Source organism: Gymnoscopelus microlampas, assembly GCF_963454915.1.
Source record: "Gymnoscopelus microlampas genome assembly, chromosome: 3".
NCBI classification, from domain to species: Eukaryota; Metazoa; Chordata; class Actinopteri; order Myctophiformes; family Myctophidae; genus Gymnoscopelus; species Gymnoscopelus microlampas.
This window is the reverse complement of record NC_139940.1, coordinates 4774107-4786963: the sequence shown is the minus strand read 5'-3', so window position 1 is coordinate 4786963 and position 12857 is coordinate 4774107. Positions and strand designations below refer to the sequence as shown.

The window sequence follows — 12857 nt, the reverse complement described above, 5'->3', positions numbered from 1 at the left end:
CTGAATAGAGTCAGCCAATAGAGTCAGCCAATCACAGTACAGCTAGGGGGGTACTAATGAGGTGTCCCAACCCCACTTATAGGGGTCAAAAAGAATAACATATGTTTAAAGTGGTTAAAAAAAATATTGTGACGCTATATTAACACATTTCGCTGGGGACCCCCATGGACACCTGGGGGTCCCCGGGCCCTGAGAACCAATATGCTATACAAATAAACCTGCCTTGTCTTGCCTTACATTGGGAGAAGGACGCTGAAGAAGGAACTGCCAGGTAAAAGGCCAAAGAGGTGGTTTAATGGGAGCGGCAAGTGTCACCAAGGAAGACGCAGAAAGCAGAACCAGATGAAAACAGATGATCCGCCGTGTGAACCCCCGATGGGAATTAGCCGAAAGAAGAAGTTCTCATAATTCTCTGAAGGCATTCTTCTTGCTGTGTGGAGTCGGACCAAACGGGGTGGGGTCGTTGAAGCAGGTATCAAAGACCCCAACCACTGCTTTCTCTGCCTCTTCTCTGGTGACCTTGCACGCACTCAGGATAGAATGCACGGCTCTTCCCATGACACACTGCTCAGTGGAACACTCCCCACTGAGCTTAAATGCCCGAACCTCTGAACAAGCCCGTTGTTTTAAATTGCTCCAGTCCACGCGTGCCAGACAGTTGTCAAAGGCATGGATGAGCTCATGTGTGACTGTCGTGTTCACTTGTGACTGACTCTGAATGTTGTTCTGACATATAACAATTAGAGACGAGGTTTGATCAAAGTACCCCAATAAACCCTTATGACAATCTTTACAGGACAAACAGCGGTCAAACGACGGTGGACATCCTGAACTTGTCATGGCCCTAAGTAGTTGTTTTGCCTGTGGATTACATTCCATAGCTAACTGTACCATGGCCTTACATCTGTTGCGTTGTTTAAATGTTTTCCTGTCAGCCAGGTTGTATCCGTAGTCTTCGTCTTCAGTCCGAGCCATATTGTCTTGGGGTGTTGTAGGATAGTATAGGAGGTTGTTCTCGGATCAACCACTTCAGGGCGACAGCGTCAGAAAGTTAATGTCGATGCTCAGGCGGCATTCGTGAAGCAGAATGGATACCAGTCCAGGGAGTCCTTAAGGAGCCTATTTGAACTGTTGCTGAAGCTCTGATGCAGCAGTTATACTTGTGTTCAGAGCAAGCTGCAGGAGATACCTTTGGCTCAGGAGAGCTGGCTGGCTGGCTGGCTGGCTGGCTGATTGGCTGATTGGCTGGCTGACTGGCTGACTGACTGACTGACTGACTGCAGTGCTGTCGTTGGTCCCATTTATACAACTCTGAGCTGTTGTTGTGACATAAGCATGATGATGTCATACCTTAGAGCAGAGGTTCTCAACCAAAACCTTTTCATGTCAAAGACCCCCTAAATTAAAGAAAAGTTTGGCCCCCGTTTGAAAAGAGTTTGTGCCGGTGACCCCCATACAAGATTTGAGTTGTTAAAATGTTTTAGAAAATGTTCAGAAATTCTAAATGCGACGCGTTGTGAGCTTGTTGATCAGCTATTTTCAAAAGTATTTAATTCATTAATTAATTATAATAATCATCATCATCATCATCATACTAATAATCCACAAGATCTCTGTCCGACAAAAAAGTGTCTATTGGTAAAATTCCTGCATGTCCGGGGCATAACTCGGGGAGTGATAGACCAAACGGTCCCAGATTTGGGGTGTGAGCTTCAGATGACCCCACGATTGAACATGCAATTCGACCATTGGGAGGGGCTTACCGATTCCAAGAACCCCCCCCCCCCCCCAAAAAAAAAAGAAAACAGGCCTGAGGAAGGAGGCACAGGACGTTCTGAATCCTGAGGTCTGAGGCGGAGGCATCGGCTCTAGGCTTCCCTGGTAGGTCTGTCAGACCATGGGTTGGTCTGACTAAGTGATAGGCGTGATACGCTTCGTGAGACATTTGTGCCGGGCAAAGCAATTAAAAGTATTGAAAATTGGAAATACTGAAGAAAGTAAAAAATACCTAAAAAAAAAAAATCACACCCAGTGTGAAGTGGGCGGTGTGGTCACAGTGGTCATCACAGACCCATGACTCATCACAGTGATGGAAGCTCACTTAAAGAAAAGTATAGATTTGCATTGAATGTGTAGGGGTTAGGGGTGTACAATGGTTGGTCCACAATGGGTGATTCACTTAAAAAAAACATAAATGTGTTTTTTTTTAAGTGCTTAGTCCTATTTATAGGGCTATGCACATGTGTCATGTGTTTCACTAGCCAATCACAGTCCTGAATAGAGTCAGACAATAAAGTCAGCCAATCATATTACAGCCAGGGCCGCATTAACCGCGGAACTTAGTGGAAATTGTGTTCCACGGCCCGCAGCCTGCAGGGCCCTGTGAGAATTGTGTATTTAATTTTTGTGTATTTAAAGAAAATTTTTTGATTTTATATTGGTCAAATAGAACCGAATTAGACCGAATTAGACCCGAAAATTTTCGGTTGTGCCGATGTGCGCATGCACGCGCGCGTGCGTGAAATTACGCCACTGAGGGGCCTTTGATTTTGTGGTGTTCCACGGCCCTGAGGGGTCTTAATGCGGCCCTGATCACAGCTAGTGGTTATCACAGTGATGGAAGCTCACTTAAAGAAAAGTATAGATTTGCATTGAATGTGTAGGGGTTAGGGGTGTACATTGGTGGCCAATCACGGTGCAGGGTTAGGGGGGTACAATGGTGGCCAATCACAGTGCAGCGAATGTCGATGTCCAAACCTCACATATAGGGGCGGTTACACCGCCCAAAAATTAGTACTTGAGTAGATCTACTTAGTTACTTTACACCACTGGACGTTTGTGCCGGGTGTTTGTGAGGCTGCAGTGACCAGTAGGTGGTGTTGAGTAGCTCCCAGATGACCAGTAGGCTACAGCCACAGTGAATGAGCCAGCACTGTGTTCCAGTAGCAGGCTGCATCTTTGAACAGCTTATTACTCATTAATCATGAACCATTCAAACACATCTGCAGGCTTAATCCCATAGTCTCCCTATAGCTGCAGTTACACAATGGCCATTGTTGTATTAATGGATTTATTATTTTCAGATGGGGATTTACAGACCACATGTAGAGCTCTATGGAATCCAAGCTGCTGTTCAACAGCGCCAGTGATAGAACACTGACATCTAGTGGACGCCGCTGGCTACTACTGCATGACAAACACAATCAATATATTATGTTAGATATGGGGAACTCATCTTTTCCATGACAAGGACCCCCCCCCCCCAATTAAAAAAACATATTTATATATTGGGAACAGCAACTCTAAAAGGCCAAAATGTGCTGATTAGGTAATTTGGGTATTTTGTTCCGCAACACTTTGACATTAGTTCGTTATAGAGTACATCTACTGGTGGTACTTGGACACGTCATCAGTGATGAACCCGAGGTCACGGAGTGTTTCGGGTCTTTAATCAATCATCAGACACCCTCTGTGACCCAGCCGTACAGTGCCGCTTTAGACTCCACAGGGGCTCTACGCATGATACGGGACAGAGCGTGCGCGCGATTTTTTTCGGGTTTACCGCGGATAAAGTTACTTTTTTTGTTACTTTATTTCGGTTTTAGTGTGCTGCGCAGCCTGCGCGGATGTGAACGCAGTAATGCACGTTATTTTCTGCTGAAGGGAGGGGGCGGAGAGGGGGCCTCTTTGATCGGCGGGTAGGCGGGGCCCTACGCAACGTGCGTAGTGTGCGTGTAGGGAGAAGCGGCCCTGCAGCCGTAACTTGTGTCCAAGTGGTCCACTACTCCACGGACCCCCCCTTTGGATTCACAGCCATTGTGAGGCTTTTCCAGCAGCCTCAAGAATGTTTTTGCATTGATGGCTCTTTTGCACAGCTGTCCTTTTACTCCAAGGAGTGTGAGGGTTCGATGCGGGGACCGGCCTGCGAATCCACGGCACCCGACTTCGACTGCTTTCGCCACGGGCTTTCCAGCCGTTGTTCCTACACTCCGCCGCCAGTAGCCTACTGCGCACTTTGCTCTTTTCCGCTCGGTCTTCCCAGGGAACAGTAAGTTCCATTAAGACCACTTGATTTGTTGACTCCGATGTTAACGCCAGTGTTGATTTCGTCGACTAAAACTATGACGAAAATGTTTCGGCGACTACCTTCTTTCACTGACGAAAACTATTAAAAACTAAGCTATGACGACTAAAACTAAGACTAAATATACGGACAATTTCGTCAACAAATAAAAACTAGACTAAAATGTTAGGTAGGGACGAGTGGAGAAGAGATCCAGTAGAGTTATTTTATGTTTGGTTGCGCTCGGGCGCAGCGCGACGCGTTGTGAGCTTGTAGATTGGCTATTTTCAGCATGCAACCAAGTGTAAAATCAGCCACTACGACACCATCAAGGCACCGCCAAAATACATTTTAGTCGACTAAATCAACTGTAGATTTAGTCGACTATAATCTAATGATATTTAGTTGACTAAAACTAGACAAAAACTAAAACATTTCAGATGACCGAAATATAACTAAAACTAAATGGAATTGTATTCAAAAGACTATATGACTAGAACACACACACACACACACACACACACACACACACACACACACACACACACACACACACACTGTGACAATGTGTTAGTCCACTTTTAGAACCACTGTGTTAAATCATGGAAACACGTCCTGAGGAAAGGATAAGATGAGACATGTTGACCAGATGAATCCCGTAACCACGGCGTAGACCTGCTGTGCAGTAAGCGTCTAGACCGCCGTGTGTCTCTCGGTCTGTCGTAACTGTACGCTCTTTGTTGAAGGAGGACGGGGAGATGGTGACTCACACACACACACTACATCCAGGTGATTGTTTTTTATATTATCATCCAGGTGTTCCAAACCTCTGCTCTCGACTCACACCATCTCTACTGTCTTATCCATGTATACACACTACATCACTGTCTGTCTGTCTGTCTGTCTGTCTGTCTGTCTGTGGAAGCAGAGGAGGAAAAAAGACAAAACCAAACGAGAGAGAGAGAGAGAGAGAGAGAGAGAGAGAGAGAGAGAGAGAGAGAGAGAGAGAGAGAGAGAGAGAGAGAGAGAGAGAGAGAGAGAGAGAGTAGAGTAATAAAGACTCAGACTCGGGTGTTTAAAAGTAAGGTCTGTAAGCTCATTATTGTGGTTACTGTCGGTTTGTTATAAGCTGTTATGTTTTACTGTTTACACTTTATTTTCAAGTTCATTTAAAGTCATTCCAGTTCAGGTAAACATGATTGTAGCTGTTGTTCCCAACACTAATAAATGCTTTTTTTGTTCTTTTACAAGATAAACACATCACTCACTCTTGCACACGCGCACGCGCGCACACACACACACACACGCACACGCGCACACGCGCACGCGCACACACACACACACACACACACACACACACACACACACACACACACACACACACACACACACACACACACACACACACACACACACACACACACACACACTTAGTGTCTAAGTTCTTAAGTGCAACTTTTTGAGAGAGTGCCCCCCCCCCCCCCACCACCCACCCAGAGCCATCCATAGACATGGGTTCGGTCAACTCACTGTACCGTACTGCTAAACATCACATCATTTATCTGGAATCAAACACTTTAGGGCTTTGGTGACATTTGCAATGTAAGTGATTTCTGAATAATGATACACAGTAAAAAAAAAAAAAAAAAGAGGGAAAAAAAGAAGGAAAAAAAAGAACCTTAGTGTTAATTTAAGTCCAAGCTACACATGTACACTCTGAGGGTAACAAATGGATCATTTAAAAGCAGCAATCCAGATATTATACGACTGAATAAAACTTTATCTTAACCGCAGCATGCCCATTCTGGGGGAGAATATTCGCCCAAAAAATAGCCGCTCTACAAGCTTGTAGAGCGGCTATTTTTTTTTTGGGGGGGGGGGGGGGGGGGCAAAGACATTTAGTGTAGATGGAAGAAAAGCTGTCCAAGTCCAGTTGTAATACATGTCCGGTTCTCTGGGACTATAGATGGTTTAAGTGGTTAACCAATGTGCATGGTAGAGTATACGTTAATACAATATAACTAGAACATCTGTGGGGGTTGGAGATGGTCTCCCTACTCTTCCATTGAGGCATTTTAGACCCTGGTGTCAGGTAGGACACTTACTGGTTGGAAAAGTAGTACTGCCTGATGCTGAAGCTCGTAAGCCCATTATCTTCTTTCATTCTGTCTTGGAACATTTGCAATGTAAGTGATTTCTGAATAATGATACACAGTAAAAAAAAAAAAAAAAGAGGGAAAAAAAGAAGGAAAAAAAAAGAACCTTAGTGTTAATTTAAGTCCAAGCTACACATGTAAACTCTGAGGGTAACAAATGGATCATTTAAAAGCAGCAATCCAGACAATATACGACTGAATAAAACTTTATCTTAACCGTTTGAGCCGCAGCATGCCCATTCTGGGGGAGAATATTCACCACCCGCGTGGAATATTCACCTCCCGCGTGGGAGGGGAGGACGTGTGGAACGGTCCGGATTGCAGCTTCAACCCTGAGGATCTATAGCTGTGTACTGGTGACGTTTAAAATCGGAGACGATGAAGAACACAGGAAATGTAGAATGTGTCGTAGAATGTGTGTTCTGCCTGCAACGTCGCTCACAGGCATGTTAGTTGACCAGTTCAGTCTACATGTGACCCCCATAACCTCTACCATGACCCCCATAACCTCTTACACACCACCCATGACCCCATACCCTCTGACACCCCACCCATGACCCACATAACCTCTGACACCCCAACCATGACCCCCATAACCTCTGACACCTCAGCCATGACCCCATAACCTCTGACACACCACCCATGACCCCCATAACCTCTGACACACCACCCATGACCCCCATAACCTCTGACACCCCACCCATGACCCACATAACCTCTGACACCCTACCCATGACCCACATAACCTCTGACACCCCACCCATGACCCACATAACCTCTGACACCCCAAGCATGACCCACATAACCTCTGACACCCCACCCATGACCCACATAACCTCTGACACCCCACCCATGACCCACCTAACCTCTGACACCCCACCCATGACCCCCATAACCTCTGACACACCACCCATGACCCCCATAACCTCTGACACACCACCCATGACCCCCATACCCCTCGACACCCCAATCATGATCCCAAATCAGCCACACAGGTAAATGAATTGTCACGACAACAAACACATTTAACTACAAAGAAAGAAAAATGAACAAAAACTACACACAGGAAATTTGAGCTTCAGGTTTGTAAAAATGCTATCATCATCCTCATCGTCATCATGGCGTCCTCTCGTCACAGATGACTGTTTTGAAGATTTTCCTTCTTTGTCCCGTCGTCATGTTGATGCAAGTCTATCCCGCATGTGTTGCCCTTCACCGCGGTAAGGCTGTCCTTGTCGGTCATTGTCATCATCATCCCCACCCCCCACCCCCCAAGGCCTGCGGTTGACAGGGTGCGGGTGCCATGGTGATATAAGGTGCTATAGTCGCTATGGAAACTCATTTGCAAGTTTGACTGATGTTAGTGCGTGTGTTTCTTTTGCTCTGTATTTATTTCATCTTGCGTTTTCATATTTAGATGTACATAATGTAGTAACTGCTAGCACCTCTAACACACACGCACACACACACGCACACACACACACACACACGCACGCACACGCACACGCACACGCACGCACACACACACACACACACACACACACACACACACACACACACACACACACATTCCTCTACATGCATTAGCAGAGGACGGCAGATCAGCATTGCATTGATAAACATCGAGGTCTCTCTACCACTAGTAGAGACACCACTTATTTCTTTCCAGCAGACTTCTGTGACAGCCACGCCCCCAGGCTCTTTTCATTGGACTAGCGCTTCCTTGGATATCACCGCCCGCCCAAGATAACAGTGCACGCCACTGAACAAGGCAGACACACTCTGGCAGGGCGGCCAGTCTGTTGTTTACTTCATGTAGCTCACTAGCGTGCTAATGCTAATGTTAGCTAGCATAACGTTTGAATGTATAGAAATAAATAATGCTTTTTAATAACAAATGCAAGCTGTTAGGCAAGCGAGTGCCCGCACTCTGCAGCCAATGGCCTCGCGCGACTACTTAGCGCGCCGTCCGAATTCCAAAACGGATCGGGTTGGAATTGTTTATTATTTATTTAGATATTTCACATACTGTATAGTACTTCAATGTTGATATGAAACGTATTTTGGGTTTGTGAATCTCGTCGACATTCAACGTTAATAGCACAGCATCGTTTAGCCTTAGCTTAGCTTAGCTTAGCTTGACAAGAACAAGCCAGGCACGCCTCGGGTGAGTGCTGCTGTCCAATGAGAATCTCCTGGGGCGTGGCCGTTGCAGAAGCATTCTTGAAATAATGATGCCGCTGTAGAGACCAGTTCAAACCAGTAGAGACCAGTAGAGGCCAGTAGAGCCTTGGACATGTCTTACATGTCCGTGTCCATGTGAGACTTTACTTCCTCTTTCCTCCACGTCTTCCTCCAGGCCGCAGGGACATCAGAGACAACATGTCTGTTTGTGTGCTTCTCTAACCTCACAGAGACAGACGTGAAGGACGACAGACAGACTGACAGACGGACGGACGGGCGGACGGAAAGAAAGACAGACAGACAGACGGACGAAAAGACAGACAGACAGACGGGGGGACACGGTGATCTGTCGCATCAGTTCATGGGTTTATGGTTGAGCATTGATCAACATTGTGGGTGTAAACACTGTGTATTGTCTCCACTGATGTCCATGTTGAGACAAGTTGGACAGGACAGGACAGGTCATAAACACACACACACACACACACACACACACACACACACACACACACACACACACACACACACACACACACACACACACACACACACACGATCCAATTACTACTTTGACTTCTACTCAAGACAACAAGTCCTCAGTCCACGTTGGACCGCTTCCAACAAGTCCGGAACTATGGAAAATTCTTTCACGGGATCTGTTCATCCATAAGATCCCAGACTACTGTACATCTCACAAGAAACAAAAAGAAAAGGCCATTTTAAAATTCAAAATCAAAGTATATTTAACTTTGTTTGTCTTAATAAACTATGGCAACTAGCCATCCAGTACATGTCCAGCCAATCAGCTTCCAGTCATTTTGTACTGACTCCGCCTACCGGCCTGCTGGATAAATGCTTTGTGACGACACGTATGAGACGTCATTCATTGATCCTGTGCACACGCACACGCACACAAAGACACACACACACACACACGCACACACGCACACGCACACGCACAGACACACACACACACACACACACACACACACACACACACACACACACACACACACACACACACACACACACACACACACACACACACACACAGACACACACAAATGCTTGAAAATGTATTCCAGAGTCTTGTTCCTCCTATTTGTTCTGAGTGGAATTCTCTCCTCTCCTCTCCTCTCCTCTCCTCTCCTCTGCCTCTCCTCTCCTCTCCTCTCCTCACACTGTCCAGCGCTCCAAAAGGCTAGTTGGCATGGCGACGGTTTTCAACGGGACGGCCAATCGCTAGGAGTCGAAGAGGGCGAGGAGGAGGAGCATCGCCATGGTGATGAGGAGGCGGTCCCTGGACGGACTGCTGCCACTCACACTCTTCTCCAGTTTAGGAATGAAGGGATTGAAGTCATCTGGAGAGAGAGAGAGAGAGAGAGAGAGAGAGAGAGAGAGAGAGAGGAATGTCATAAAAAGTAATCCAAACAAACTTTATTTTTCAAACTTCACATTTTCAAAACAGAGTTGACCAAAGTGCTGTACAGTAGGCATAGCAACAAATAGAAACATAATACAATATAGATATAAACACAATTAAAATACAATTAAACTTGAGTACACATCAATCTGGGTTAAAAGCTAAGGAATAAAAATGCCTGACATGACGAGGTAGCTGGTTACAACTGAGAAGGCTCGCCGCCCTCTTTCCTTAAAGGAGAATGTTGGACTAAAGTTTTATTACCTTTTCTATGATGTTATGATATCTTAGGATGAATGGTACAGTAGAAAAATTTCATAACTCCACCCCTGGTCCGCACCAGCTTAAAAGGTGCGCGGATAGGCCTTAGGTTAGATCACATATTTCAATAGCTTTTTTTTTTTTTTTTTATGAGAGATCTGACGTTCATAGTGACAGAACACTGTCCAAAAAAAAAAAAAACAGAAGTCTTGCTAGACAAGATTGAAATCTCGAGATTTCAGTCTCATCTAGCGAGACTTGGGTTTTTTTTTTTTTTTTTTTTTTGGTTGCAAAGTGTTCTGTCACTATGAACATCAGATCTCACAACAAAAAAAAAGCTATTAAAATATGTGATCTAACCTTGTTTTTTTGTTTTACCAGAGTGAACCATGCTATGTTCAAACATCAAACAACACATGTCAACGAGGTCACAATGACTTCTTTGACATTTGCGAAACCACACCTGAATCACCTCAGTGATTAGCAACCATCAGGGGATCAGTCACACTGGAGAAAAATATTCTGTGATTACTTGAAAAGGTACAAAATCATTAAAAACGCTGGCAGAGGCTGCAAACTGTTTTAGAAAAACCCTGGCAGTGAATGTTAATGGGTTAACCACGTAAATTTGACTGGAGTCCCTCAGGACTCTATACTAGAATATTTTCTGTTCTCTGTTATTGTGGAGAAAGCTTTATCTGAAAATAGCCGATCAACAAGCTAACAACGCGCTGTTAGCGTTGTTACCTCAGGGATGACTAGCAGCAATTGGTCAGCTGACCTCAGTACAGTGAGCTTGATGGGACATGTTATTTAAGACGGTCAGAGATATAAACCATTGCTAATCCATTTATAGATTAAAAACTATAAAATCTTAAAATGGAACCTTAAAACGCACTGGGAGGGAGGCCAGAATAGGGGTGATGTATTCTCGTTTCCGAGTTCCTGTTGCGGCAGCATTTTGGACTAGCTGCAGGCCAGTGTTGATTTCGTCAACTAAAACTGATGTCGTCGACTACCTTTTTTTCACTGACGAAAACGAAATAAAAACAAAATATAAACTAAGCTACGATGACTAAAAGCAAGACTAAATATGTTGACAATTTCGTCAACAAATAAAAACTAGACTAAAATGTTATCACGGAGGGTATAGTGGAGAAGAGATCCAGTAGAACTAAAAGACAAGTCATTTTATGCTCGGTTGCGCTCGGGTGTTGCGCTTTAAAAATAGCAGATCTACAAGCTCACAACGCGTCACACTGGGACGCGTTGTGAGCTTGTAAAAAATCTGCCATTACGACGCCATCAAGGCAACACCAACATACATTTTAGTCGACTAAATCAACTGTAGATTTAGTCGACTGAAACTAGACCAAAACTAAAACATTTCAGAAGACTAAAATATGACTAAAACTAAATACAATTGTATTCAAAAGACTATGACTAAAACTAAAATCTACATTTGCTGTCAAAATCAACACTGCAAGCGAGAGAGGGAGGCTTGAGTGATGCCGGCATAGAGGCCAATGCAGTAGTCAGGGCGAGTTGTAATGAAAGAATGTATCACCCTTTCAAAGTCACTAAAAGACAAGATAATGAAAGATAACATCATTTAAGTGTCAGTGCTCAATGACACACGGCGATGGAGTTTAGTGGTTCTTAAGGCCCCTGTGCGCACCCATGCCAGTTCACTGTGATGTTTTATTGCTCAATCCGTTTTTAAAGCTTCCAGAAAAAGACATGCAGGAGTCGAGCCGAGCTCAAGAGGTCATAGAAAAGAAGCGTCTGCTTCTTTTAAAATTGTCGTCTATTTTCTTGTGCGAATGAAACGGACTCTGTTTGCAAGGGGCTTAACATGGGATTGAACTCGAACTTGAACTCTCAGGTTACAGGACCGTTTCGACACAGTGTGTGTGTGTGTGTGTGTGTGTGTGTGTGTGTGTGTCTCTCTCTCTCTCTCTCTCTCTCTCTCTTGCTCGCACGCACGCACGCACGCACGCACGCACGCACGCACGCACGCACGCACGCAGTCTCAGATGATAAACATGTATGTGTGTTGGTGGTTGTTGTCATAACATCATGGAAGTACAACCACACCTAACAACCTTGCACTCACAAACCATAACCTCGTAAACCTGTCACAATCCTCTCCCAGTTTCTGTTCCACAAGACATAATAACGTCTCAACACGAACCCTTTACCCAAACAAAATGTGTTTTTCTATGTCAGTGGCTCCCTTATCTTTGTTGTATCAGGGCGATCATCACGGCATCCGTTGTGTGAAGTGCGTTTTCAGAGCATGATTATTTTCCCGATCAATCAGTCGATAAGTGTTCCGGGCTTGGATCAATAGAAATAGCATAGAATACTTTTTCAAACTGAGTCCCCCCCCCAAAAAAAGGCATTATTTTTTAATAATGTTATATTATCAATACATTAACCACTTAACTCATACACTGCCTAGGACGTAAAAAACATATTTTTTTCCAATTACCAAACCTGCCTAGGACGTAAAAAACGTAATTTTGCAAAATCATTTTTTAAAACAAGATCTCACCGCCGTTCATCTCTCGAAGGGACACATTTCATTGTAGCACACCCGGATACGGATATACGTCATATCAAAGATTTTCGCTCCCGCCCACTTCCTGTTTGGGTTCCGCTTTCAAACGCCTTTTACTCGGCTTTGCATTTCTCCGCCGCGGAACACTGTTTCGCGTCGCTGTTTTGAAACTGCTACTGCTGCAAAATGGAATGTCGCCGATTGAAA

At 44.7% G+C, this 12857-nt stretch overlaps 1 protein-coding gene across 1 annotated transcript in view; it reads right to left on the bottom strand.

Moving 5' to 3' along the window:
* Nucleotides 1–9509: 9509 nt before the first annotated feature.
* Nucleotides 9510–12857, bottom strand: part of efna3b (ephrin-A3b) — an 83824-nt gene continuing 80476 nt past the window's right edge. Inside the window, exon 5 of the mRNA XM_084053641.1 lies at nucleotides 9510–9764. Within this exon, the coding sequence (XP_083909767.1) occupies nucleotides 9646–9764 (119 nt within the window). The 3' untranslated portion in view covers nucleotides 9510–9645. The remainder of the gene's footprint in view (nucleotides 9765–12857) is intronic.